The 25,026-nt window shown below is 39.2% G+C and overlaps 2 protein-coding genes and 1 long non-coding RNA gene across 9 annotated transcripts; 2 read left to right on the forward strand and 1 right to left on the reverse strand.

Moving 5' to 3' along the window:
• The first annotated feature begins 14 nt into the window (after positions 1-14).
• Positions 15-11,151, forward strand: LOC135342269 (mucin-like protein). The gene is made up of 20 exons (XM_064538966.1): positions 15-214; positions 2,321-2,484; positions 2,628-2,945; positions 3,012-3,574; positions 3,627-3,829; positions 3,888-4,090; positions 4,670-5,021; positions 5,492-5,737; positions 5,792-6,160; positions 6,238-6,393; positions 6,448-6,567; positions 6,626-6,748; positions 6,846-6,971; positions 9,669-9,788; positions 9,840-9,989; positions 10,052-10,128; positions 10,187-10,290; positions 10,353-10,494; positions 10,617-10,804; positions 10,857-11,151. Exons 1-20 carry the CDS (start codon positions 70-72, stop codon positions 10,966-10,968), a joined length of 3,981 nt encoding a protein of 1,326 aa, XP_064395036.1. The 5' UTR covers positions 15-69; the 3' UTR covers positions 10,969-11,151.
• On the reverse strand, positions 10,228-17,713 carry LOC135342322 (uncharacterized). 6 transcript variants are annotated; one of them, XR_010396842.1, is made up of 11 exons: positions 17,530-17,713; positions 14,714-14,912; positions 14,524-14,663; positions 14,268-14,465; positions 14,079-14,203; positions 13,813-14,003; positions 12,105-13,761; positions 11,717-12,053; positions 11,547-11,660; positions 11,330-11,479; positions 10,228-10,509 (listed from the first exon to the last, which is right to left on the reverse strand). It is a non-coding gene; the product is annotated as an uncharacterized LOC135342322 (long non-coding RNA). The 6 variants fall into 6 exon arrangements; XR_010396839.1 differs by lacking the exon at positions 10,228-10,509 and adding an exon at positions 11,139-11,281; XR_010396829.1 differs by lacking the exon at positions 10,228-10,509 and adding an exon at positions 15,347-15,414 and having other exon boundaries at positions 11,339-11,479.
• Position 17,714: 1 nt separating this feature from the next.
• LOC135342308 (eukaryotic translation initiation factor 2D-like) lies at positions 17,715-24,738 on the forward strand. 2 transcript variants are annotated; one of them, XM_064539014.1, is made up of 17 exons: positions 17,715-17,880; positions 17,940-18,133; positions 18,336-18,419; positions 18,480-18,579; positions 18,915-19,022; positions 19,110-19,293; positions 21,613-21,721; positions 21,804-21,981; positions 22,070-22,115; positions 22,183-22,283; positions 22,360-22,435; positions 22,525-22,685; positions 22,798-22,890; positions 22,936-22,998; positions 23,053-23,195; positions 23,254-23,334; positions 24,559-24,730. In XM_064539014.1, exons 1-17 carry the CDS (start codon positions 17,825-17,827, stop codon positions 24,648-24,650), a joined length of 1,869 nt encoding a protein of 622 aa, XP_064395084.1. In that variant the 5' UTR covers positions 17,715-17,824; the 3' UTR covers positions 24,651-24,730. The 2 variants fall into 2 exon arrangements, with proteins under 2 accessions (XP_064395084.1, XP_064395090.1); XM_064539020.1 differs by lacking the exons at positions 17,715-17,880; positions 18,480-18,579 and having other exon boundaries at positions 17,992-18,133; positions 24,559-24,738.
• Positions 24,739-25,026: the final 288 nt, after the last annotated feature.

Here is a 25,026-nt window from a genome sequence, read left to right on the forward strand (position 1 = left end):
TTTACTGGACTGCAGCGCATGCGCTGAGTAGTGTTGAGATACGCCCCGTTTTTATAGAAGACGTCGAACATGGCGAAGCAATGCTCAATGTACTACCCATTATTCTGCCTTCTTTCAATTTTCCAAAGCTCTCATCAACAAAGTGGAAGTTCTCTTGGACTTGGTAGTGGAAGTGGAAGTGACCTAATTACAACTACACAACCATCCACAGAAGGTGTTTAAAAGCTCATACATAACTGTATAATTATACTTGTAGATCATAAATGCATTAATTTTGACATAGCGGTATATTTCGAGGGAATAAATGTTGATTAAGCATGTACCACGAATGTTTATACCTCATAATTATCGCATGCCAGGGGCAGATCCAGGACTTTTGGTAGGGGGGGGGGAGGGGGAAACAATACCGTTTTCTAAAAAAGGTGAACTGTTTTTCATTCTTGGATCTGTTTTCTGCATTGACTCATCAAGACTTCTTAGTCATGCTCAGTATCAAACTGGGTGTGGTCATGATAATGTCACCTAGCTACATCGTGATCCAGTGCATGCAGTGAGTGAGTTAATAGCTAGCTAGCTGATAGATCACTATAATAGATGAAGGTTCTTAGGAGGAAGGGGGGGTGAGCCCCCTATTCCATACCCCTGGATCCGCTCCTGCATGCATGCATGCTGCAAAAATTTTATTCACGAAACCTTTCTATTAGCGGAGACTGCATGTACAGCGGTTAATTTTCAAATTTTTGTATGAACTGCCCAATTATATTCGTACACTAACAGTGAAGTTGTGTATTGTAGTCATATAATTTCGTAGTTCGTATGATGCTCTACAATACGACATTTTCCACCCTACGAAATAACCCGCTATAATTCAACAATCAATAAATTTAATTTCCTGTTCATAATAATGTATAGTAAATGCATTTGGCCACGGAGCCTCTCAGATTTCTACTGCTGTTGTTGACTCAATTCTGACCACCCATGTATACCACCCTTGAGTAATATGCTTTCACAAAATTAATATCAAAAAGTGTACACGTGAATGATGCTGTGACGAATTGACATCCTCCTCTCCATGCATGCTTGTTTCCTTAGTTTTTTCCCAGGCAAATAATTATTTGGAGGTATAATTATTACCATGCAACAAGGAACTCTAACTGGATGGTCACTGTCTCAAAGAAAACAATTTATATAGCTAACACCTCCATCATAGCTAGATCTGAAGATACACCTTATAAGACGAGCAATGAAATCGGCCTCATTGACAGAAAGTATAGACGTTTATTTGATGAGTATAGCTATTTAGACTGAGGAGCACCATTAATGTATATTTATGAAAACCTTAATTGCAGTCACCCTAATTATGACATAGTATTTATTATTCACACTATAGTTTTATCACTTCTCCGGCTCGTTAAATAACGCTTGGTGCTCGAAGATTGCTCGAAATGGGATCATGATTCCGAAGCTATCTTCTTTGACCTCGAGCACCAAGCATAAACGAGTTAATTGGAGGAGTATAGCTGCTGTGAGTATAACGAGTGCTGCAAGCTGCGCTGTGCTAATTCCTCTCGCCATGTTATGCAATATTATTAAGTGTTGTAGAATAAATCTATAATGAGTTTCACATTAAAATTTGCATTTGAATTGTATGTATAACTGAGGATTACATGATATTGTATTATGGATCATGTAAGTGTTTTGTGGCTTATATACCAGGACCTCAAGAAAGATGAACATTGATTCTGTCTGGATCTGGATTGTCTCACTCGTGGGGATGAGCGCGCATGCATGTCCACAGGAATAGGGGGCGTGTCTGCAAAGAGTTCAAGTTCACCTATACTGCTTTAGCAGCTCTTTTCTGATCTTGTAGTTGTAGCTAATGAAGAGCTAGCGCTTTAGTGCAAGGCTAACTCGAATAAAAACTTTGTGCGAACTAATGATGCTACGAAAGATTCTGAAGAGAACTGCAACAGTCTTCAATTCGAGAAAGAATCTTTAGTTTGCTAATCCACGAAAAGAGAACGTGGCTAGAAACATATAGAAGTTGTTAGTTTTCGCCGCATTGCAACCGTTGAGCAGTACATTACAGCTGGAACACACACACACACACAGTCAGCTTTACCGTATTCCTCGTGCGGCTACGCCTCGAGGCATAATAACCAGATATAATAATACATTACCGGCCGTTGAGTTGTGATTGCTAGGATAAGTGCCAACCGTATGCTTGACATTAATTAATAATTATTTATACTCAACATTTATTTTTATCTGTTAGTAGTTACTATACATGTACGTAGCTATAATCCATTGTATCAAACAGGACCTCTTTTGACTGATGGACAGGACTTCTTGTCATTCCTTAACATTGAGGAAATTGACAATGGAGACCTGAGTGAACTAGGACACACATTGGATGGATGCTCATCACCAGTGTACATGAATGAAGGAATTCCTTACGGCTCTCGCACAGAAACAATTCTGAGGGTAGGGGTGTATTTGATGTAGTTTTACCGTACTAATTATTTTTAGTTGCCAGAAAGCTTGACAACATGCACGTCTTCACGTCTTGTCAAATTTTTAGGCCATGCATAATTATAAAGTGATATTAGCAATTAAAATTTTTTTAGGTTTGTTCAAATGGAGTAATATCATTTGGAAGACCGTTTACTTGGTGGTATCCCAACGTGTTTCCATCTCGTTATTTTGGGGTGAGGGAATCAAACGTTGTTGCTGTATTCTGGAACGACCATGATAATCGGCTTTCTGGAAGCCGCATAATTTATAAAACCTACAACCCGAATCAGGGTACAGCAGCTTCAGCAAAGTTAGAACTAGTCAGTCACTTTGTTTCGAGGAAAACCAAAAGTGATTTCTCGGGGATATGGATGTTGGTTGCTCACTGGATAGATGTACCTCCATACCCTTTTGGCTCATACTACTATCAGGTGATTATTGGTGCACAAGTACATACTAGCTTTATAATAGTTGCCTCATGCTCTACCCTATTTCAGCGCTATTATGGAGTGAGTGCAATGAGAAATTCTTATCAAGCTATAATTGTTACGGACGGTTTCAAGACCTACACTGTATTTAACTATAACTGTGACATGATTGAGTGGTCTGGCAGCTATCGCTATTCTGTTGTAGGCTACAATATCAATTCAAAGTCTGCCCGATCAATAGATTTTCCGTCCTACACAAATCATCCATTGAGTGGTTACCGAGAGATCAATATGGTTGCATGTAATAATACGGAGTATGGAGTAAGCTGGTCAAACTTAGTTTATCAAATTGGAGCAGCCACAGACTTGACACAAAGGGCACGAGCTGAATGTCTAAGCCGAGCTACCAAGGACATTCGATCTTTCCGTGGAAAACAACAATCTTACGATCGTCCATGCCCATGTTCTTTTTGGCAGGCAATATTCGATAGTCGCTACAGATATGCTTCGTATTATCTAGCACAGATTACTGGAGATTCTAGTTTTTATAATTCTCTATGCTATGTGCAAAGATTCAAGCCTAGCTCTCCTAACATTGGGGTTCAACTTTGCTGCTACAGCTATGATTTCAGGTTAGTAACTAAATAATGTGACATTACTTAATTAATCCTTTACCCTACGAAGCAATTTTGGAGCATTGTTGGACTCCTCGTTCGGATACTACGGAAGCTCTTTACTAAGATACAATCCATTCTGGGATCAAGCAAGTTATTTGAAAAATGACTATCCTTTCCGAGAATACTGCTGCTTCGATGGTGATATCTGTAAATCATACACCAGTCTTCGTCCAGCAGATTCTTGTTCTACATATGTAGCTCCTAGAAGAGGTATACCTATTACCTTAATTTTGTAAATCTAAGATGAATGCTATTATATCCGATGCAGCTTGGTGCTGGGGAGATCCGCATATAACAAACCTTGATGGTGGTGTCTTTACTTTTAATGGATGGGGAGAGTACACTCTATTAGATATAAACACAGCTAATACATCATTTGTTCTGCAAGGACGAACCCACCCTGTGGGAAACAGTACTGCAACACAGTTGGTCGCAATAGCCTTTGGATTATCTAAGTATTCACCAGTGGAGGTATAATTATATAAAACTCAAGTTGTTTATACATACCATGCATAATAGGGGAGTTATTACAATAGCTGTACCCAATAGTAATTATGCTTAATTGCCTGCATGTGGCTGGCGACAATAATAATGGTAAATATGCTGCACCAAACACATTCTGAACTAACCCTTCCGTTAATGATTGTGTACAAATTCAAATATTGTAGCATACCTTCACTTATTCAACTTCCACACTTCCGTTAATGTTAGACCAAATAATTGTATTGCATGTTACAAGAATTGAATTCAACGTATACACAAAAGTAGATGCTTTGTTACAAAATCGCACCAAAAAGCCAGTTATACAAATTTATTGCACACTCAAATCCAAAGTTACAAATTTGTACGTTTTTTCCTTCTACTTCATTACATTCAGTGTTCTATTTTTATACTTACGCCTATAACTTTACCTTCTTCAATAATTCAGCGTCACCCTCGATTCTTAAATCATAAATGAAACATTTAGAACACGTTACTACTGTTTGTTATTAAAACATGCCCACATGCAGTGAGTATTACTTTGTACCGTAATTATTGTAATTCACACAGGTTCGTCTTCCTGGTGAAAATGATACAGAACCGCTTCTGGTATTCTTTGAGGGGAGAGATATCCTAGCTAATGTCTCAAATACGAACGACACATTTGAACATATAAATGCAACTATAACTCGGAGCTCACCTACATCCCTAGTTGCAAGCTTTCCAAATGGTATTGGAATGATAGTCAACGCTAGTGCAATGCTGGGCTTTACCTTGATTGTTCCCGAAGAGTTTAGAAGCATGGGATCTGGACTGAGTGGGAATTTCAATGGGGATGCAACAGATGATGTTGCCTTCAAAAATGGAACAATTTTGACTCCACCAGTGGATGATAGAATTCTACATGAAGTCGGCCAATCATGTATGACCACATGATACATTATTAATTTTTAAGTATACTCATGGTCACATCAAAGGATTATGGTACTATTTTATTTCAAGTACAGCAGGGTGAAGTGGTCGTAGGGTGATATCAATACTTCTGTCATCCACAATAATTTTTTGTATTTCCTGGTACAATAACAATAGCCTCAGCGCTAGTAGATTTAGCACTACTGCAGGCTAGCTTGTTTCACCAGCTAGCAAAACTCATTGTTTCAGGTACCATGGCATAACACGGTCACCCTGTTATAACAGTACGTCTGTCGACCCTTCCTGTTACACTTAAACCCACGTACTCTACCTATACCTACTACGAGGACCATGGCACCTTATCGAGCTTCACAATTTTACATTGCCAAGCAGCAGACAACATTAATTTTTTGTATACATGCAGAGACAATAATAGTTACATTATATATACTTATGCATTCGTATTTTCTTGTATTACAGGGATAATCGAACAGGAGGACTCTCTGTTCACATATCCTGAAGAGTCAACTACTGCAGATTACCAGTTTCCGAATCACATGCCAGTGTTTCTAACAGATGTTCTAGCGGCTGCTCCGCCAGATGTACTTGATGCATGTGGAGATAACAATGACTGTATTTTTGATGCTATTCAGACAGGTGATATCAATATTGGAATTCAAACTATGTCATCTAATCAACAGAATTTAGTCGAGCAAGAGCAAGGAGGTAAGAAAGTAAGAGCTATGAAAAGTTATGCATTAATAATTATTATTCTTGCAGCAAATACCCCACCGGTTATTCTAGGACCTCGTATTTTACAAATAAGATTCGGTGAAACGGCTGAGCTACACTTTAATGTCACTGACAACAATATCTCTACTATTAATGTATATGTTGCGGGAGGTGTACCTGAAAATGCAACCTTGACACCTTTTCCTGGGAATGACTATATAGACTATGTTTTCAAGTGGCTGATAACAGAGGAAACAAGTGCACACCTAGTATTTGTTGCTGAGGATGAGATGGAGGCTCGATCTGTGCTAAATGTTCAAGTCCAAATATGTGCATGCTTGTATGGAAACTGTACAACAAATGGAGTTATCGGATTAAGTGCAAACATTGTTATGCTCAATTGTGAATGTCCAGAAGGTGAGAGGAAATACTGCATTAATATTGTTTTAGGGCAACATGTTAATATTTCCCTGTTAAATCAACTCGTTTTGTAGGCAGGGAAGGTCTGTTTTGTGAAGAAGACATTAATGGGTGTGCTCAGACTACATGCTTCGAAGGAGTAGAGTGCGTGGACATACCAGCTCCAGGAGTTGGAGCTGAATGCGGGCCGTGTCCGAATGGCTACTTTGGTGACGGGGGTAAATGTGCAGGTACGTATGTAGTGCCACTGTTCAGCGCTACAAAATACTGCTTTCCCAATGTAGACATTGATGAATGTATAAATGGGACTGAAAACTGTGCGGACATTTGTGTTAACACTGAGGGTGGCTTTCAATGTGATTGTAATCCAGGATATCGGTTGTTGAATGCAACTCACTGCAAAGGTAACATGCATTGTCAAACAAGTTGACGTAATTGTTCTTTAAACAATCATTTCTACAGATGTTGATGAGTGCTCTATTCGAAATGGAGGCTGCCATCAAATTTGTACTAATAATAATGGTGGATTTAACTGTAGCTGCACTGATGGATATGAATTATCAAGTGACAGAACATCATGCACAGGTTAGCTTCGATTAATGCATGGTTCTGGCATTAATCAGTTGTCTATCGTGCAGATTCACTTATTTTAACAATGTGCCCACAATCTGTTTCAATACAGTTTCACCAGATTCAATGTGCAGCGATCTAAACAATTGTGACCAAGTTTGCGTAAATGTATCGGACGTGGGACAGTGCAGTTGTATGCCTGGTTATGAGCTACGTGCAAATGGACGAACATGTGAAAGTACGTAGAGGTTTTAGGGTGATAGATTAGGTATAGCCATTATTTTATACAGTAGACTCTCGTTAATCTGGCCACCACCCTCGGGACAGTTCAGCTTGGCTGGAATAGCGAGTTGGTCGCATTATTTGAAAATAGCCGCGGCTTAATTAAAAACGACCCTACCTCAAATCTAATGACTAATTTTGCGGCTCTGTCTCAAGGATAATTAATGAATCATTTGTCTACTTATGTGTAATCCAATGCCAAACTACACCCAAAACGTTATATCCCTCCGAAAGAAACGTTAATTACATTAAAATGTTTGATGCAGCCAGTAGTGAGTGGCGAGTTTTGTGCAGTAAACATAATCATAATTATGCCTCGGTGCGCATGCGCAAGCAAGGTATACGGTGGTGTGTTTGTGTGTCTGTGTGTGTGTGTGTAGACTGTTTCAAGGATCAATGAAGTGCAAGTAAGAGTTTCTATAGGCTTCTAGTCATGTTTTCTTGGCTTGGTATTTGTGGATTTGCAAAATAAAGCTTCGTTCTCGAGTTATGCCTAGTTTTGCTTACTTGGAATGCCATTGCAGCCTTTTCAGAAGAGTCTGTAGCAAAACTTGTTCACCGAGTGTTGCTACTCTACTTAGTAGTTAGCTCTGCACTAGAACGCTAGCTATTGGTAGCTGCAAGAGTGAGAAGAGAGCTGCAAGGCTCTGCTGACTTGCAGCCATTAATTTTAGACTTGAACTTTTGGCATCGATCGTTATAACAACAATCATCGTCGATCATTACCCACTCTTTGAGTTTCCCTGTGATTCTGGATTTTGCATGCAGCAAAATCAAAAATGTTCATCATGATAATTATAATCAATGTGTGTATAAAAGCTAGCTATTAGTAGCTTTATGTTATGTAGCTTTGGCACCTCCACCGAGGCATCAGCACCCGCGGTGCTTTCATTATTATAGCAGTCAATGCCAAACCTATAATGACCGGTATAACAAGGTGGACGTACTTCAGAGAGCCGGAATAGCGAGAGTCTACTGGTAATAGTAATTAGGCCCTGACAAACTATATTCCTCCCTCCATTCTTCAATTCTTAATTAAAAACTAATCCGGCTCTCTGAATCACAGCATAGATAGAGCAGAGAGGGATTGGAAACGGAAGTGATTCACGTGATGTTTTACAATATGAAGTTTATGTAGTGGCTCTGGGACCATCCGTGTATCTCCTCATAACTCCCCGCAAAAGCCCGGGAAACTTATTATGTTCAATGCATGCATCTCAGAGCTACCCCCAATACTGAATCACATGTCCCCTGATAGTAGGTACCAATTGGAAACGAAGAAAATATATTCTCGATTGTCGTGAAGTAACTAGAGGTACACAGAGCGCTTTTTCATGTTGTGTTCCTATAATTATAGTTAAGGCTGTGCAACTAAAATAGTGTCCAGTGTCCCAAATGGCCTCAAGTATGAGATGAAAGTTGGTGTTTAGCAGTAGAACTGCTCGTGGACTTCTTACAGAGAGCAAACAATTCGCATAAATTATTTATGTTAGCCCTCACGTTAAAAAGTAAGCCTCGATTAAAACCACGGAGATACACGGATGGTACTTCGAGGGCACTTCCGTTTCCAATCCCTCTCTACTCTATCTATGATCACAGACACCATGCATGCAGACACCTCGATAAAATATTAATACCGGCCATTTCGTTTGGCACGGATTGCTAGCTAGATCAGTAGTTGCCCTGCAATATGCTGTGAAATGTGGATACCTCGCTATTCTGTGCACTGGTTATGCGCGTTGGAAACTCGCTGAAAAACAGCAGTATTGAGAAACACCCACTAAAATAATTGGGAAAAGTAATTAAGGTATAAGATGGTGGCCGCTTATAGACGAAGCGCTTCAGTGGAAAGAGTTACCGTATAGCCGGTAATTTTCGGGGAACAAAATATTTGTGGTTCAGCAATATTAATTTTCGTGGATAGTATTTTCGTGGTTGCTGATTGCATTGCAGGTAAAGATAGTCAAGGTTGCTTCATTCGTGGGTAAAATATTCATGGTCAGAGCTTCGATCAACCACAAATATTATTTTTGTCTCCCCCGAAAATTACCCGCTACAGTAGAACCTCGATTATCCGGCCCTCCATTATCCGGAACCTCGATTATCCGGCTTGGCAGTTTTCTTTTTATCAGATTAGAAAATGGGCGTGACCCTCAAATGCTCTCAAATGCGCATGCGCGGTGCAGCTGTTACCATGGAGACATGCCAGCTTATCTTCTGCGCATGCGCAGACCACCATGCGGCACTGCTGTTTATCAATAAAGTGGGTGGATCAAGGCGTGGTTTATCTATTCGATTATCTGGCATATTCACTTATCCGGCCTGCTTCAGGAACCAAGGTGTCCGGATAATCGAGGTTCTACTGTATACGGTAATTGGATTCAGAGCATCAGGATTTTGCTAATTATAGTGGACTGTATGTATAATATAGATAACTAAGAAAATTATTATACTGTTAGTTGAACTCTAGCTTGGTTTAACCTATAAAGCTCTACAATAGAAAACTTCCACCATAATTTATGAAAACAACTCGCTCTATACGGTACGGTACCTTGATCTTACTAATTATTCCCAGTGCATTTATCGCCTTAGGGCGTATCTGAGGCTGCATGAGCTGATAAAATTAATGCCATACCGATACACTGTCATACAGATGTAAACGAGTGCAAAGAGTCACCTTGTGACCCTGATAATGGAGTATGCACCGATAACCTAGGCAGCTTCAGTTGCAGTTGTGGCAAAGGGTTTACTGAAAATGGAATACAGTGCCAAGGTCAGTGTATGTAGTAAAAATTGACCGATGTCTACATCTAAATACAAATAGATATGAATGAATGTGTTGAAGCTGCACTAGGAGGCTCCGATTTGTGTGAAACTGATACGACCATGAGGTACTGCATCAACACAGTGGGAGGATACATGTGTATATGCCCCGATGGTGTAGAGCAAAGGGGGGACACTTGTGTCAACCTAGGTATGGACAAACTGATCATGATTCTGCAATTCAATATCTTCATGCATGTAATTTATCGGTAGATCTAGAGCCTAAAGCACCGCCCGGATACGAGGAGTACATCATTGCCATAAAACTTGATGAATATTCTCTATTTAGGGTAGGTTTATTATATAGCTGGCAGCTTAAAGTCAAAGTTGTATGTCTGTGTTTTTTAGTTTACAGTAACAATTGAGGATGCATTCAGAACATTAACTGCTCAAGCAATCAACAAGTACTGTGAATCAAATGTTTGCATATTCAGTAAAAACGACCGTGCCAAGTATGTGAAATAATTATGTATAGTGGTGTGCATAATTATTGTTTCTGTATTAATTATTATAGGCGGCAAGTGGAACTAGTCACAGAAGATGCTGTCTTCATCACAGATATAGCCACAAATGATGATGGTCAAGTGACGTTCTACGTTTACGTTGAAACTGAAAATGGCATACTTTCTGGAATCACACTTCTCAATGCCATCAATGTAAGTTCTTCATACCTATGGTTGGAATGAGAAGTTTGTGCGATTTTTAGCTTGTACACAAAGAAATTGGTTAATAATTGTCAGGTCACACTGATCCCTTGCATACTTTACTTAATTTGCAGAACTTTAGAAACGAGTATGCTGATGGAGGATTTTCACTTTCAGCCAACTTGTTAGTACATGTACCAACCGTCCCTCCATCAATAACTATTCCAACATTGTCTGCGGAGCAGAGAGTAATAATAGCTGTGGTGGTTAGTATTTTTGTCGCAATTATCGGAGTTGCAGTAGTTATCGTCATCGTCTGGTGGTAAGTGTTAGTGATCAATAATTATAGCACCTGATGATCTAATTTTGCACAGCTTTGTGATATCCAAGAAGAAAAAGTCAGCAGTTTTGGTGGAAGAAGAAGAACTACGAAAGTTTCCGCTAAAAAGTAACAAGATTCAACCTGACACTAGCACAAGCTTTTAACCGAGCTATAATTATTATCGTGTTTAGAAAAGTGTAGCAAATAATAATTTACGTTGTATTATTATAGAGTTCTATAAATTCCCAAATTCTTGATATACATGGTTTGTAACAGACTAACGTACAGCAGATTAAGTTGTGTTCTCACTTATTGCACAAAATGTATAATAACTATTTTCTATGATACCTATGCAGCAAAGTTTTATAAGTATGGAAAGTTGGCTGATTTTATAATTATAGTCACTACGGTTCGATTGTGAATGATACTTGGTCTCCAGCTCCAATATTATATCAAACAATTGGATTGGATTAGCACCTACACAAAATTAATTAGTGAATTTTATACTACAGAAAAAAAACTTACAGGTAAAGCTCCGTTGATTGTCAAGCGAACAAGTACTGCTGGTCACCCTGTTGCTAGGGGTGGGCCCGATAATGGCAATATCGATGGTAACGTTCTGTCCAGACACAGCAACTTCATTTATTAGGTGAATTGAGCATTGGCGACTTGTCTCTGTATGTACGTATTGAGAAACAATAAGAATATGGTGTACCGTACGTATACAAGCAGTCATACGTACCTGATCGTACTCTTCTTGCAACAACTGCATTTAAACCACCACTACTTACAGATATGGTGACTGTACGGGGGCGAATTCCAGCTAAACCACTGAATATGGCGACCCCAGGAATACCTACAAGAATTATAGAGATGCTGAAATAATCTAGTTTGTTGGTTGCCGTCTAGTACCGCTGACTGAACACTCGGCTGAGTCAAGTGGAGCGTTGGCAGTGAATTCAATTCCAACACGATTGCCAACAACGTCGGGGGTGTCTCCAGTAAATTGCACAATTATTTCTGTTACTGCATACGCAACATTTTTAGTTTAGTTAACACACAAATTAATTTCACTTATAGTCACAACAAGGATCAGAACCATCCAATGTTCCATTGTCTAAGCATCTTCACACAACAGTATTGGAGAGTACATAACCAGGATTGCAGCTATAGAGAGCAACTGCCCCAGGCTGCATATCGCCAGTGTCAACAACTCCATTCATAATAAATAGCAATGGACAATTTCTACCTGAAATTTGAACACGAATATATAACGGAGTTTAAAGATAATTATAATCACCCTCGATCCAGACGATAGCATAGGATGAATTTTCTTGGATATTCACTCTGTAATCTGGGGACTTCAGATATAAGTACACGTACTTCCCGTCTTGGATTCACCAGGTTATCATCATCAGGAACAGTGATGTTTTTGTAAAAGAGTTGTTGAGTGTGTCCTCCAATAATTAGTTTCAGAGAGCAAAACCACACCCAAAACGTTATATCCCGCCGTAATAAAATTAATGTAAAATTACATAGACTGGCCAGTATACGGAAAAGCGAGTGGCCGCATTTCAGGGCGAGTTTTGTGCAGTAAACATCTAGCTGCTAGCAATCAGTGCCAAACTATATGGCCAATATAATTATAGAGGTGCATGGCCGTACTTGAGAGCCGGAATAGCAAGAGTCTGCTGTTTTAGCTCTGCACTAGAACGCTAGCTGCATAAGTGAGAAAATTAAAAGTTGCAAACCATAATTACGGACTTGGCATCTTTTTTACATGGTTGACGACTTCCTACATGCAAATTTAGTTTTTTAAAAATTATGTGCACAGAGTATTCATTATGCCTCGTTGTGCATGCACGGTAGTGTGTTTGTGTATCTGTGTAGACTGCTACAGCTGCTCAAGGATCAATCAAGTGCAAGTAAGAGTTTATATAGGCTTCTAGTCATGTTTTCTTGGATTTTGATTCATAGATTTTCAAAATAATGCTTCGTTCTCGAGTTATGCCTAGTTTTGCTTACTTGGAATGCTATTGCAGCCTTTTCACGTAAGCAAAACTTGCTTACCTGGTGTTGCTACTCTACTGTAGTATAATTATTAGCTCTGAACTATAACGCTAGCTATTGGTAGCTGCAAGATTGAGAAGAGAGCTGCATGCAAGGCTCTGCTGATGCCATTACTGATTTTAGAGGGACTAGAACTTCTGGCATCGATCGTTTTAACAACAATCGTAGTCGATCGTGGGTACTCTTTGAGTTTCCCTGTGATTCTGAATTCTGCCTGCATGCAGCAAAATAAAAAAATGTTCGTCATGACTGTGTATCAGATGTATGCAGAGAATAACGTGACTTCCTGTATCTGTCACAAGCTTGGAATTTGCACACTGACCAATCCAAGCGTGGGTGATGTAATCTATCAACCCATCCAAGTGTGGGTGATGTAATCTACTTTCTTGATAGATTACATCACCCACACTTGGATTAGTCAGTGTGCAATATCAAAGCTTGTGACAGATACAGGAAGTCACGTTACTCTCCGCATACATCTGATGTACAGTATGCCTACGGTTCGATACTCTTGGTATAGCTATAGTAGCTTTATGTTATGTAGCTTTGGCACCTCCACCAAGGTATATATATCAGCATCCGCGGTACTTTCTTTTTAATAGTTGGAAGTGCTAGTACTGCATGTCGTTTAATTCATTGCCTGCTGCACTGGTATTTAGCATCTGTGGTGCTTTGATTTTGTTTGATTGGATAGAATAATTCACATACAATCGTGGGCAGATAGCTACGCTCAGGGGAGAATGTACAGACCTTTGATGTGAAGCCAAACTGTGAATTGAACAACTCCAGGACCACGATTCTCAGTACGAGCACAAACTTCAAAGGATGCTCCTTCTACAACACTGTAAGGACCCTCTTCTAAGTAAGCATAAACCATTGGCTTATATCTGCGGATGAAAATAATCCAAAACTGAACAGACAGTTATTTTGCAACGTACATTCGTCATCTTGCACCCACACGACAGAATGAGAGTAATAGTCAGGTACCATCACTCTGTAGTCTGCAGATTTGAGTACAAACTTCTCCATGGATTCACTAGCTTGTCATCTGGTATGGTGACCGTCTTGTACTGTCTCTGTTCAGCATGTCCTTCAACAGTGAATGTGAGACTGTACCAAATGTCCAATTCTGTGCAATTTCACATATAATTAATTCACACTCAAAATTAAATTATATATCTACACGTAGCAATAAAGTGCATACTTTCAATATGAATCCACACAGTGAATGTCAACTTTTCAGGACGATTGACAGCAACGACACATGCTTCAAAACAACTTCCTTCTACTGCACTGTAGTGATAATCTTCCAGGTGAGTGTTTCATAATCTAAAATAATTACAAAATGAATCGTGAGTGACAGATCATAATTATACGTATGTATTATAATAACCTTCATTATCCTCTACCCAAATGATTGCATGGGTGTAATTTTCAGGTATAACACTCTGTAGTCATTTGACTTTAGTTTCTCATACACTGATCTCCATGGATTAACAAGATCATCGTCGGGAATGGTGATGGTTTTGTACTGTCTCTGTATGCCATTAGCTTTCAAGTATGAATGTCAGTTTGCACCAAACGTCTAGTTCTGTACCAAATTTAACAAAATTAATTATTACTTAATTAGTCAGGTTTTGATATTATACCTTTTATGTGAATCCAGAAATCAAACGTCAACTCTTCGGGGCTGTGATTGATAGCAACAACACAAACCTCAAAACGTCCTCCTTCTACAACACTATATAGTGGTAATCTTCCAGGTGCACATAAGCCAATGGCTCAATTGCTGTTAACAATACAATCATCATTATTATGTTGAAACTAGAAAGTCTGTACCTTCATTATCCTCAATCCACACCACTGCATGAGTGTAATTCTCAGGTACAGCCACTCTGTAGTCGGCAGACTTTAGCTTCAAGTACACTGATCTCCATGGGATTAACAAGATCATCGTCGGGAATGGTGATGTTCTTGTAAATATTGAATTCAGTGTTACCAAGGAGCATGAATGTTAGCTCACACCAGAGATCAAGTTCTACGAGAAAAAAAATGCATCTTTCCACTTGTAATAGCAATGACTATTCAGTCTATTAAGTTATCAATAGTATTATTATAATGAAAGTTTTGATGAGCAAATAATAATTATTATTAGTATGAAGCTCAGTGGGGGTGGGTGAACGCTTCATGCCTGCATGCTACTGGTACAGAAAACCTATAAGTATGCATGCATCTATAGAACTAGATAGCACTATTTACGTGGCGATAAACACTTATAATTATGCATTAATGTGCAGCATAATCATGGGCTGTTACAGTACCATTGCAGTTGCCAATACAAAGTCATTAAAAAAAGCTGGGGGTAGGTATAAAGGCACAAAAGAATGTGTTTTAGACTTATGCCAATTCGCCACGTAATTCACATTTTGGATACGATACGAATGATAATTATTTATGTTATGCAGTATTTACCACATGCAGTGGATTCTTGTAATTCCGGCTCTTTGGTTTCACTTTGTGTAGTCACCTCGATATAACAGCTGTTTCGTTTGGCACGAGTTAATTCCTAGCTAAAAAAATCGCCCTCAAATACACCCACCTTGCACACAATACAGACGGATAGGTGTATATATAGAGTTTGGCAAAAATCACTTAAATAAAGAGCATGTGATGCTTCATTTACTATTCTCGGGACAGAAACGCTATAAACTCGACATTGTTGACTTCGCTTGACAGATTGTTACCGTATATATCGGACACTTCTAATTACCCCGGACACTCTTTTGGGCAAATTTTCGTTGTTCTAATACAACGGACACTCCAGTGCTTTAATATTACGGACAATATAATTATACCTTAAAAAGTTGAGTTACATTCATAGACGGCAAGTAAGACTTAGAAGATAGCTTTAGCTAGTTTTAGATATAGCTAGTGCAACTATTCAGTCGCACACTGTTCTATTAAACATAGTTAGCTCGCATGCAGCTGCTTGCTTGTTCTAATTATTCCAGACACTTCGCATTCTCTATAAAAATCTGTTCCAATTATACCCGGACAATTTCCAAAATAATTATTTTTGCTGTCCGATAAAAGATATGCTGTAGGTGTTACACTCTTCTTAGACTTAGTCCTCTGTGTGTTGTGTTGTTAGGTCTAGTTTTAGTAATAGGAGCTCTAACTCTCTCAACAACATCTGTAAAGGCAAAGTTGATTCAGCAAATATGCTAGGCATTCGGTTGTCGGACCTCCTACGATTAGAAATCAATAGTATAATTGTGTAATAAGGGATTAATAGCACCGATATTGTACTCTTAACCTTAATTACTACAATTATTATATATACACGTACGTATGACTGTAATTGTACAGGCCTCGAATAAAAGCCATTAACTAGCAAATTTAAAGCACTATACGGTAGTTAATTGAGTAAAATAGAAGCTACATAAGTACGAAAGGCATATAATTATTGTACTCTTACCCTCACTACATTATTATTACCGTATAGCGGGTAATTTTCGGGGGACAAAATATTCGTGGTTCAGCAATATTGAGACATTTCGTGGATAATATTTTCGTGGTTGCTGCTTGGATTGTAGGTAAAGGTAGGCAAGGTCGCTTCATTCATGGGTAAAATATTCGTGGTCACACCTCCAACCACGAAAACCACGAATATTTTAACCCCACGAAAATTACCAGCTATACGGTATTATACATATAATACGTATAGCTAGAAATTTCTGCAGCCCAAACATTCTGGGAATAGCTGTAAAATTTTTGACAGCCCATTCAGTGGACTCCTGTGTCTTTTTGGGAACAATAGTGTAACAAGCTGTTCTTTGCTCTTGCTTTGTTTAAAAACGACCTTACCTCGAATCTAATTTGCGGTTCTTTTAATTGTCTCGAGGATAATTATAATGAATAATTTGATCTGCTCTCTATATACGTGTAATCTGCCAAACCACACCCAAAACATCCGGCTGTAATGAAAACCTAGTTTGGGGTATATACATGTAGCCAGCATTGGCCAGTGTACGGTATAGCGAGTGGCCGTACTTCGGGGTGAGTTATGTGCAGTAAACATCTAGCTATAGCAATCCATGCCAAACCAAATGGCCGATATATCGAGGTGGCTGTACTTTAGAGGGCCGGAATAGCGAGAGTCTACTGTACCGCATTTGTTTTAAGTTGAATAATTCGCCCATAATATTATAGTACTGCTTTTCGTACATATTTCTGGGGGTGCTATATTTAGGCCATACCAAATTGATCTTATGTACGTTTCACGGACATTATTTTAATAGACCAAGGGAGGCAGGCCAAAAAAGTTATCATAAACACACCACTTGTTACTACGTCCTAAATAGAGGTCAAACCATAGCCTCGATTCCACTCCAGGCCACTAGAAATGTACGCGGCCTGTAATCGAGGATAGTAGAGTATCAGTAACCTGTGACCGGCCCTCTAAATATGCGACACCAGGGCTTCAACATAATTTTTCAGCCTCTAAAAGAACCGACCCTCTAGCTGGCTTCGTAATAATTTTTTAAGTGTGTCGAAAATTAAGTTATGTCAATATTAATTGAGCTGCAGTATTTTTTCTTATCTGGCACAACCTAGCGTACCTAGACATAGATTTTACTTGAATGATCATTTACCGGTAGGGTACTTCTTCATCCTTCTGAATTTCACTCGGCCTCCACACTGCACTGTGTGTACATCCGTCCTTGAATCCAACACCTGTACTGTACCAGATCTGCAGAGCTGCCACTTCCCTCAGGGATCCCTGAGTGAAGTGCAAGTGCGGCCTGGGTGGCCTGGGATCGAGGCTTAGAGCAGCCCATGCACAAAAGAAGGGCGGCTAATTTATGAGACTAGGACTCTACTTAGATTTTCCTCACTGTTTTAGTTTTTTGTTTCTAATATCTGAGCAGACCGAGAGCCTAGGGCAGAATGTTCCTTAAATCATTCAGAATAAAGTCTAATAGTGCTGTAAAGGGTTCAGTAAGGTGAGACCTGGCTTCTGAATAGGGCATTCTGCAGATTTGATTTGTACGTTATTTTCTAGGAAGCAACTGAAAAGAGAAGTTTCAGAGCAGTATCCCTTACTACCTGGGGAGGTATTGGACACAGTCTTGCCATCAAAAGCGGGCTTACACTGTGTGAAGTACGAGAGCGGGAAGAATGACACTGTGTCAGTGTACTATGTTATGGACAACAATCCAATCTTCTTTGTGCATAATGGAAAACTGTTTCCGACCGGTAAGCCAAATATACAGGGCTAGGACAGGGTCTATATCAAGAATGGCTAGAAGTTACATGTACAAAATGTTAAACCCTGTAATCTGTGGAATTGTTGTTTCTTTTATATATGTATACACATAAATATATAATGTAAAATAATTATATATATATATACACCTGTACGGACCTTTAATATAGTTTCATTTGCTACTCATTCTAGTGTACACTTTGTGGAGTCACCCTCAACTCGTCAAATGTGTTGCAACCAGTGCCTTTGTTGTGAAAAAACTAATGGATGGAGCTGGTATGTTCTAGCTGTTACTTCAGTTACTTGTAAATCATTAAAGCTATGCTAATTTTTTAGACCTAATGCTACCTGGTGTTTGTACTGAAAAGGATGGTGGGTTCTCTCTTTCTGGTATTACTGTAGGCCAGCCTCTAGCAGTCAACGTAGTGGGAAACAGGTACATTGTAAAAGATTAAACTCCACCTACAATCATGGTTTCATCTAGTGGGGGGATGGGGTGAACCTTCCCCCCCAAAAATGTTGTAGAATAATGACATCGTACTACATGTCATCATGCACATTAGCAATTATAAGGTAGATCTGCTGTGATGTGTTAGGTTAAGCATGATGTAATCAACAAAAGTGGGAGTAGCCAAACATTTTGCGACGCACTTACGTACGCCCAAATCTCCCCCCCCCCCCCCCCCCAATTTTTTTATCCTAGATGAAACCCTGACAATATGCTAGATTCATAGGCTGCATACTATACATAATTCCCACTATTGTGTGTAGGTGTGCGGTTGCTGTGGGCGTTTCACTCATCTCCAGTGAACAAATTGTATCTAGTCGAATGAGGGGCAAAGCACTAGAAGTGTTGCACATTTATGGGGATCACTTATGGTAATTATAAATAACGTACATGTCGCTGTTCTATTTATACCGTGTACGTCTATGTCTGCATTACATTTTACAATTTGATACATGTAGGTCCGCAGGCACTAAGCAAGAGCTACCTGTTACTCCCTACATCATGGAGGTGAGAGTTAATGAAAAACTTGGAGAGAAGTATACCCCAAAAATGGGGCGGAGTGACTGTGGTGTTTCTGAATCAGCTGAAGAGATAGTAACAGCGACAGGTTTACCAGTATGTACCATAGGGAATGATCAAGAGGTAAGTATAATTATTTTGAGTGAGTACGGTAGTATTTGTTGACAAGGTTTTTTAAGACAGAGATACATGCACGTATGAGTATTAAAGTATTAGAGCTACAATGTAGTTTGGAGCCAGATACGTACATGCATATACATGCATGTACGTTCTACTGTACATGTACATACGTACAGTAAAACCTCACTAATCCGAATCAGGGTTTCATACAGGATTTTTAGCCAAGGGGGGGAAATGACGACGGCCGTACGCCGTTGAAAATTTGAGGGTCTGAGGGGCAGCCCCCGGAGAAAATGTGGCAGTCATTTGGAGGTTTTTGTGTTTAAAACTATTAGTCTAGTTTTAACTGTTCTTACTGCATTGTACACCTTCAACTCACCTGAAAAAAACATTTTGTTTAGCAAAGCAGAAAGGTACTCAAATTGACCTCTAGTGTGTGTACAGAGCCTATGGCCCCATTATGTACATACACTGCTTATGTTGTAAGGTTTAAATTTCAAAGGGTATCATATAATAATAATTGTATAGATCTACACTGCAGTCATGCATTTTGTACGGTGGCCCTGGAGGTCGCGTCATGCGCCAATGGTGCAAGGCCAATGTTTGTAACCTTTGACCTCCAGCTATGCGCCAATATCCAAACGCCATACGCGGACTGCCAATGTGTGTGACCTTTGACCTCTTGGCAAGCGCCAATGTCTAATGTCCCATGTGCCAATCGCCACTCTGACCGAGGTGGAATATTAATTTTTGATGCCTGGTGTCTAATAATGCAGCTGCTTCATCAGGGACATCAAACTCCTCTATGGCCCATAGTATGGGCATCACTTATCCATTTCAATCCAACTTATACATATTATAATAATTTTCAGCCTAGTGTGATAATACATAAATGAAGGTAAGAACTGGGTTAACCAAGAACTGTGACAATGGCCATAGCAAGTGACTACAACAAATAATCCAATGGCTGCTTGTACGATCTTGTTCTGTAGATTGTAAATCCAACCAGTCAGTTCCAGGAGTTGATAAAGGTCATCTGATCTGCAGGTACTCAGGGTGGGCATCCACCTAGTCAATGGATTCTGCACAAAATGGAGATACTTCCCCCACACGTACAGCAAAGTACAACAGACATTTTTTGACAACTAAACAATGCTGTACAGCATACATCCGGCCTGTCGATAGCATCTACTATACTTTTACATCCACGTAACTCTCTGTGAATAATTATACATAGTAAACCCACCTGTAGATTTTAAGAACCACATGTGAATGTACGTACCTCAATCGCAACTTGTACTTTGAAGAAAAAGTACAACTTGTACTCTAACTTGACAGGGAGGAGAGTACAAATATATAGCTGCTTCCTACGTTATGCCTATGGTTGTCATAAACCTAGGGACCATTAACTTACACAGTGGGCTAAAGACAGTCTCAGCTCAGAGCGCAGTCTTTAACTTTATAATAATAGATCACACGTGGGTCAAAGTTCATGATACATTGGCAATCGGCTAATGGCGTTTGGACATTGGCGCATATCTTGAGGTCAAAGGTCAAGACACATTGGCGCATCTGGAGGTCAAAGGTCACAACATTGGCGATGCATCATTGGTGCATGACGCGACCTCCAGGGCCACCGTAATTTTGTGTATGTATAATCTCCTGTCTGAACTTTTGAACTATACCATGTGCTAGATTGGATATACATGTATGCACTCCTGATGTATGTAAGAGGCTTTTTCTCAACTGATTTGACTGATACACAGAGAATAATCATTATAAATAGTTACATGTAGATCGATCTGAATGACTGTACAATTTGATATGACATCATTAATTTTTCATATTTCCAGGGGGGGGAATTTTGGCTAGGGGTGCAGGGAAATCCCAGGGTGCCCCCTCTGTATGAAACCCTGCAAATACAGCTGGACCAGACCCCATCCGAATACATGAAATTTCTAGATTAACGAATGTCATTAATTGATTTGAATATCACACTTGTGTACATGCATGTATTAGTACTGTGGCCAGATGGGAAGCTATCATAGTCTTTTATCTCAACTTTCTCTCCAATACAGTGAGTCTTGCGTTTTCTTTGCATGCAGTGTTCATTGTATTGTGCGAGGTATTGAGCAGTTTAATAATAAAATCAAGTTAGAGTGTGCATGCGCAGTAGTCTATTCTACTGACAGCCCTTCCTCTTTTTCACTTTTCCATTTTGTCTGGATTTGCGAGGTTTTACTGTAACTAGTATATACATATACAGTTATATGCAGTTGAATTATGCAATTTTAACATTAATTTTGCCTGTTTTTTAACTAGAGTAGTGAAGAATTGGTGAAAGTGAAGATTGATGACAAGACGACTACCTATTCAGATTCTGCAGTGACTGTAGAAGACTTTCCTGGTGACACTGGAGAGGCATCTGGAGGTATGCATGGACTTTACAAGTTCCATGCCGTAATTGTCAATGCATACACATTGTAATGACAGTATAACATTCACTTACGTAGGTCTATTACTTAATGAAGCTAGTATTGTTGACGAGACGTCTTATGATTCTGAACCAGAGATAGACATGGATGAACTGTTGCTGGAATGTTTTCTAAAAACAATAAAGTCAGTAGTGAAACCCGAGGATCTCCCTTTATTGACCAGCACACTGTATGGCTCGTACATGAGACAAAGCTGGTAAGTCAGAGACAAAGCTGGTAAGTCAGTGTAGAGTATGTTTGTAGTGGTGACTCAATTCGTACATGTACCCTGTTGGTGGTTACAGTCCAAGCGATTTGATTCTTGAAATCAAAAAATCGTCTTATAAAAAGGTACGCTTATCTGTTGGACTACCATTAATTAATGTATTATTACTAAGGCCACTAACTTTTAACGTAGGTATCCAAGTTCCTTTCTAGCTTGGTCAGTAAGGGAGTCATAGAGATCAGTAGTGAAGATGGAGCTGATTCAGTCACCAGCATCAACAGTGATCATGAACTGTAAGTTTAATAAATGGTCCTGAAGATCTGATAAATGATTGTTACTGTCTGTATTACTGTCTGCATATAATTATAGACTGCATAATTTTCGACCTGTATTGACAAAAGGTTCCAGACCCAAAACAAAAGAAGCAGTCGTAACTAGAGCAAACGTGAGCCATTAGTTTCACGAAAAATTAATGCATATTGTATACCGGTAACATAATGCGATTTGCCTCTAAGTTTTGACGTGCTTTTTCAGACCATCACGGTGGAAGAGGTGTGGTCTCCTTTCCAGTCAGTGTCACCACTCTTCTCCCCCCAAGGTGTTTATAAAAGCTCCACGGTGTCATCCTCTGATGTTAGAGAAATAGTTACCAAGTATGTCAAAAACAACCAACTTGTAAGCCAGGACAATACACAGTGAGTATAAATTATAAAGTCATAAAATAACCCCCCAAATTAGCTATTTTAGTGCCCTTTTCGTTTGCATTTCGATCTTCTTCATGTATACAATCATGTATGTTATACCCAGGATTGTGGGTGTTAATGTTAATCCAGTTTTATCAAGAGCTCTCAAACTGAAAGTTAACATCACTTCTCTGAGCTGGAAGCAACTATTTTCTGAGTGAGTATTATTTACATGTAGATATCATCTTATCTTTATCAACAGGGTATTTAATCAAATGAGGCCTTCTTTTATCATTCGTCAGGGGAGTAGAGAAACTCTTGTGAAGTAAGCTCTCTTTGCTTAGGTTAGCCTATTATTTTTTTTACTGTTTTCTTTCAGGAATAACCTTCCCAAAGTGAAATTAACAGTTTGTCGTCGTGCCAATAAAACAGTAACTTTAGTGGACAACCTTGATACGTACGGCATCCCTGCCACTGAGTTTTCTCAGAAAATACAGAGACAAGCAGCTTGTCACTCAGCAGGTGGAGTTTTTCATCTTATAGTTACATGTACATGTTAATCAGTGTAATGTGTTTCCAGTGCAAACAGCTGCTGGAGCGTCCGGTTCACAAGTGTTGATCCAAGGGAACCAAGTGAAGACAATTGTCAGGATACTTGAAGGTATAATTGTGTACTCCGAATGATTTAAGTACTGTGTGGACACGAAAAGTGAGGCAGAAATCTAATTGGTTAGAGTACAACATATGTACGTACTAGGAACGCAGTTACAGTATGATTACCAGAGAGAGGAGGTATGACATGTACGAGTCGCAGAAAATGTTTGAGGCCCACACTCCTTATTATCTCCATGTCAAAGTTCAATTGCTTGTTATGTGCCAAACAAAAGCACTGGGCTATTTATTATAGCTGCCAAGAGTTAGCTTCCAAGAATCTGATTTGTGCACGTGAGTGATGTAATCTATTAAGAAGTAGATTACATCACCTACACTTGAATTGGTCAGTTTGCAAATTCCAAGCCCATGACAGATACAGGAAGTCACGTTACTCTCCGCATACATCTGATATACAGTATGCCTACTTTCGATCAGAGGAGGTTCGACACGGTCAAAAGGTCATTATAATGAATTAGTCACATGCTCTATGTTTCTAATGGAGATTCAATCTGATGCTGATCATCGATGTACCCCAGATTTTTCATCATTTTGATCAGTTCTCTTGATTCTTCAGACAAAATAATAACAATCAATCCGATGTACCCCTCAGGTATATCAGTAGGAAGCGAGAAATTCTATTGAGCTCTACACCACGCCCATTTTCACCAACGCTTTGGAAATGCATGAAGTATAGCAGTGTTTACAAGCATTAGTAGCCTTCAAAGATGTTGCTTAGACTTAGCCTTACATGTAGTTCTTTTACATCAAAAAAAGTTTCTTAAAACTATTAATGTGCTTTCAAACGATTAAATTGCGTTTTGCGTGACGCATTGTATTCAAAGGTCAGGAATGCAATATGCACTGGGTCCAAAGGTCAGGAATGCAGTACGCAATAATTTTCTAGTGTCATTATATCCTTGACCCTGTCGAACCTCCTCTGACGTTCGATACTCTCTCTCTCTCTTGACATTAGCTATTACACTTATCAATTCAGCTTCAGAATCTTCAGGAGGGATGTCTAGAGTTACCATGAGTATCACTTCGTTTGATGTGCTATTGAACTTTGACCTGGATATAATAAGGAATGTGAGCCTTAAACACTTCCTGCAACTCGCAGATGTCGTACCTCATGCATGATATGATATGATTTTAGTACAAAGGTTTCATTTTGAACTGCCATTAAATGCTGTGCATGCACTGAATATAATGATAGTCTCTATGATCTCTAAAGGATATGGACTTCCAGTGAGACTAATGGAATCTCAAGATAATGTTAAACCCTCCAAGAATGCAAAAAGGAAAGGGAAAGGTAGCCAGAATTAATTTGAATTATGCTGTAGCCAGACAGTGCTGCCTGTTCCTTATTCATTCGTAAGAAATGGAATTCATAAAATCAGTATTAAGTTGTGGACCATTATTGTATACATGATTTACTATTTGTATTACATGAAAGCACCGCAGGTACTGATATATACTAGCTGTATAACATAAGCACCACTATAATTTTGGCGCCAGCTGGGCTGAACACCATTTTGGGGTTCTAAAGACTCAGAAGTGGGATTAATTTTTGGGGCGCATTACGATATATAATTATAGAGTTCTATAACTTCTAAGTAAGTTATATCAACAAATGTTGATACGCAAGAGTCTCCAACAGCCTTCAAAGTAAGCAAAACTAGCCATAACTCGAGAACGAAGC

This window comes from Halichondria panicea, chromosome 1, assembly GCF_963675165.1.
Source record: "Halichondria panicea chromosome 1, odHalPani1.1, whole genome shotgun sequence".
NCBI classification, from domain to species: Eukaryota; Metazoa; Porifera; class Demospongiae; order Suberitida; family Halichondriidae; genus Halichondria; species Halichondria panicea.

Bases quoted from the DNA above. Each gene is read 5' to 3' on its own strand.
- LOC135342269 (XM_064538966.1), top strand. From the start codon at position 70: ATGGCGAAGCAATGCTCAATGTACTACCCATTATTCTGCCTTCTTTCA. The intron at 6,394-6,447 runs GTACGTATGTAG...TTCCCAATGTAG, and splicing joins TGACGGGGGTAAATGTGCAG to ACATTGATGAATGTATAAAT. The intron at 10,291-10,352 runs GTATGTGAAATA...TAATTATTATAG, and splicing joins AGTAAAAACGACCGTGCCAA to GCGGCAAGTGGAACTAGTCA.
- LOC135342308 (XM_064539014.1), top strand. From the start codon at position 17,825: ATGTTCCTTAAATCATTCAGAATAAAGTCTAATAGTGCTGTAAAGGGT. The intron at 21,722-21,803 runs GTATGCATGGAC...TCACTTACGTAG, and splicing joins CACTGGAGAGGCATCTGGAG to GTCTATTACTTAATGAAGCT. The intron at 22,116-22,182 runs GTACGCTTATCT...CTTTTAACGTAG, and splicing joins AAAAATCGTCTTATAAAAAG to GTATCCAAGTTCCTTTCTAG.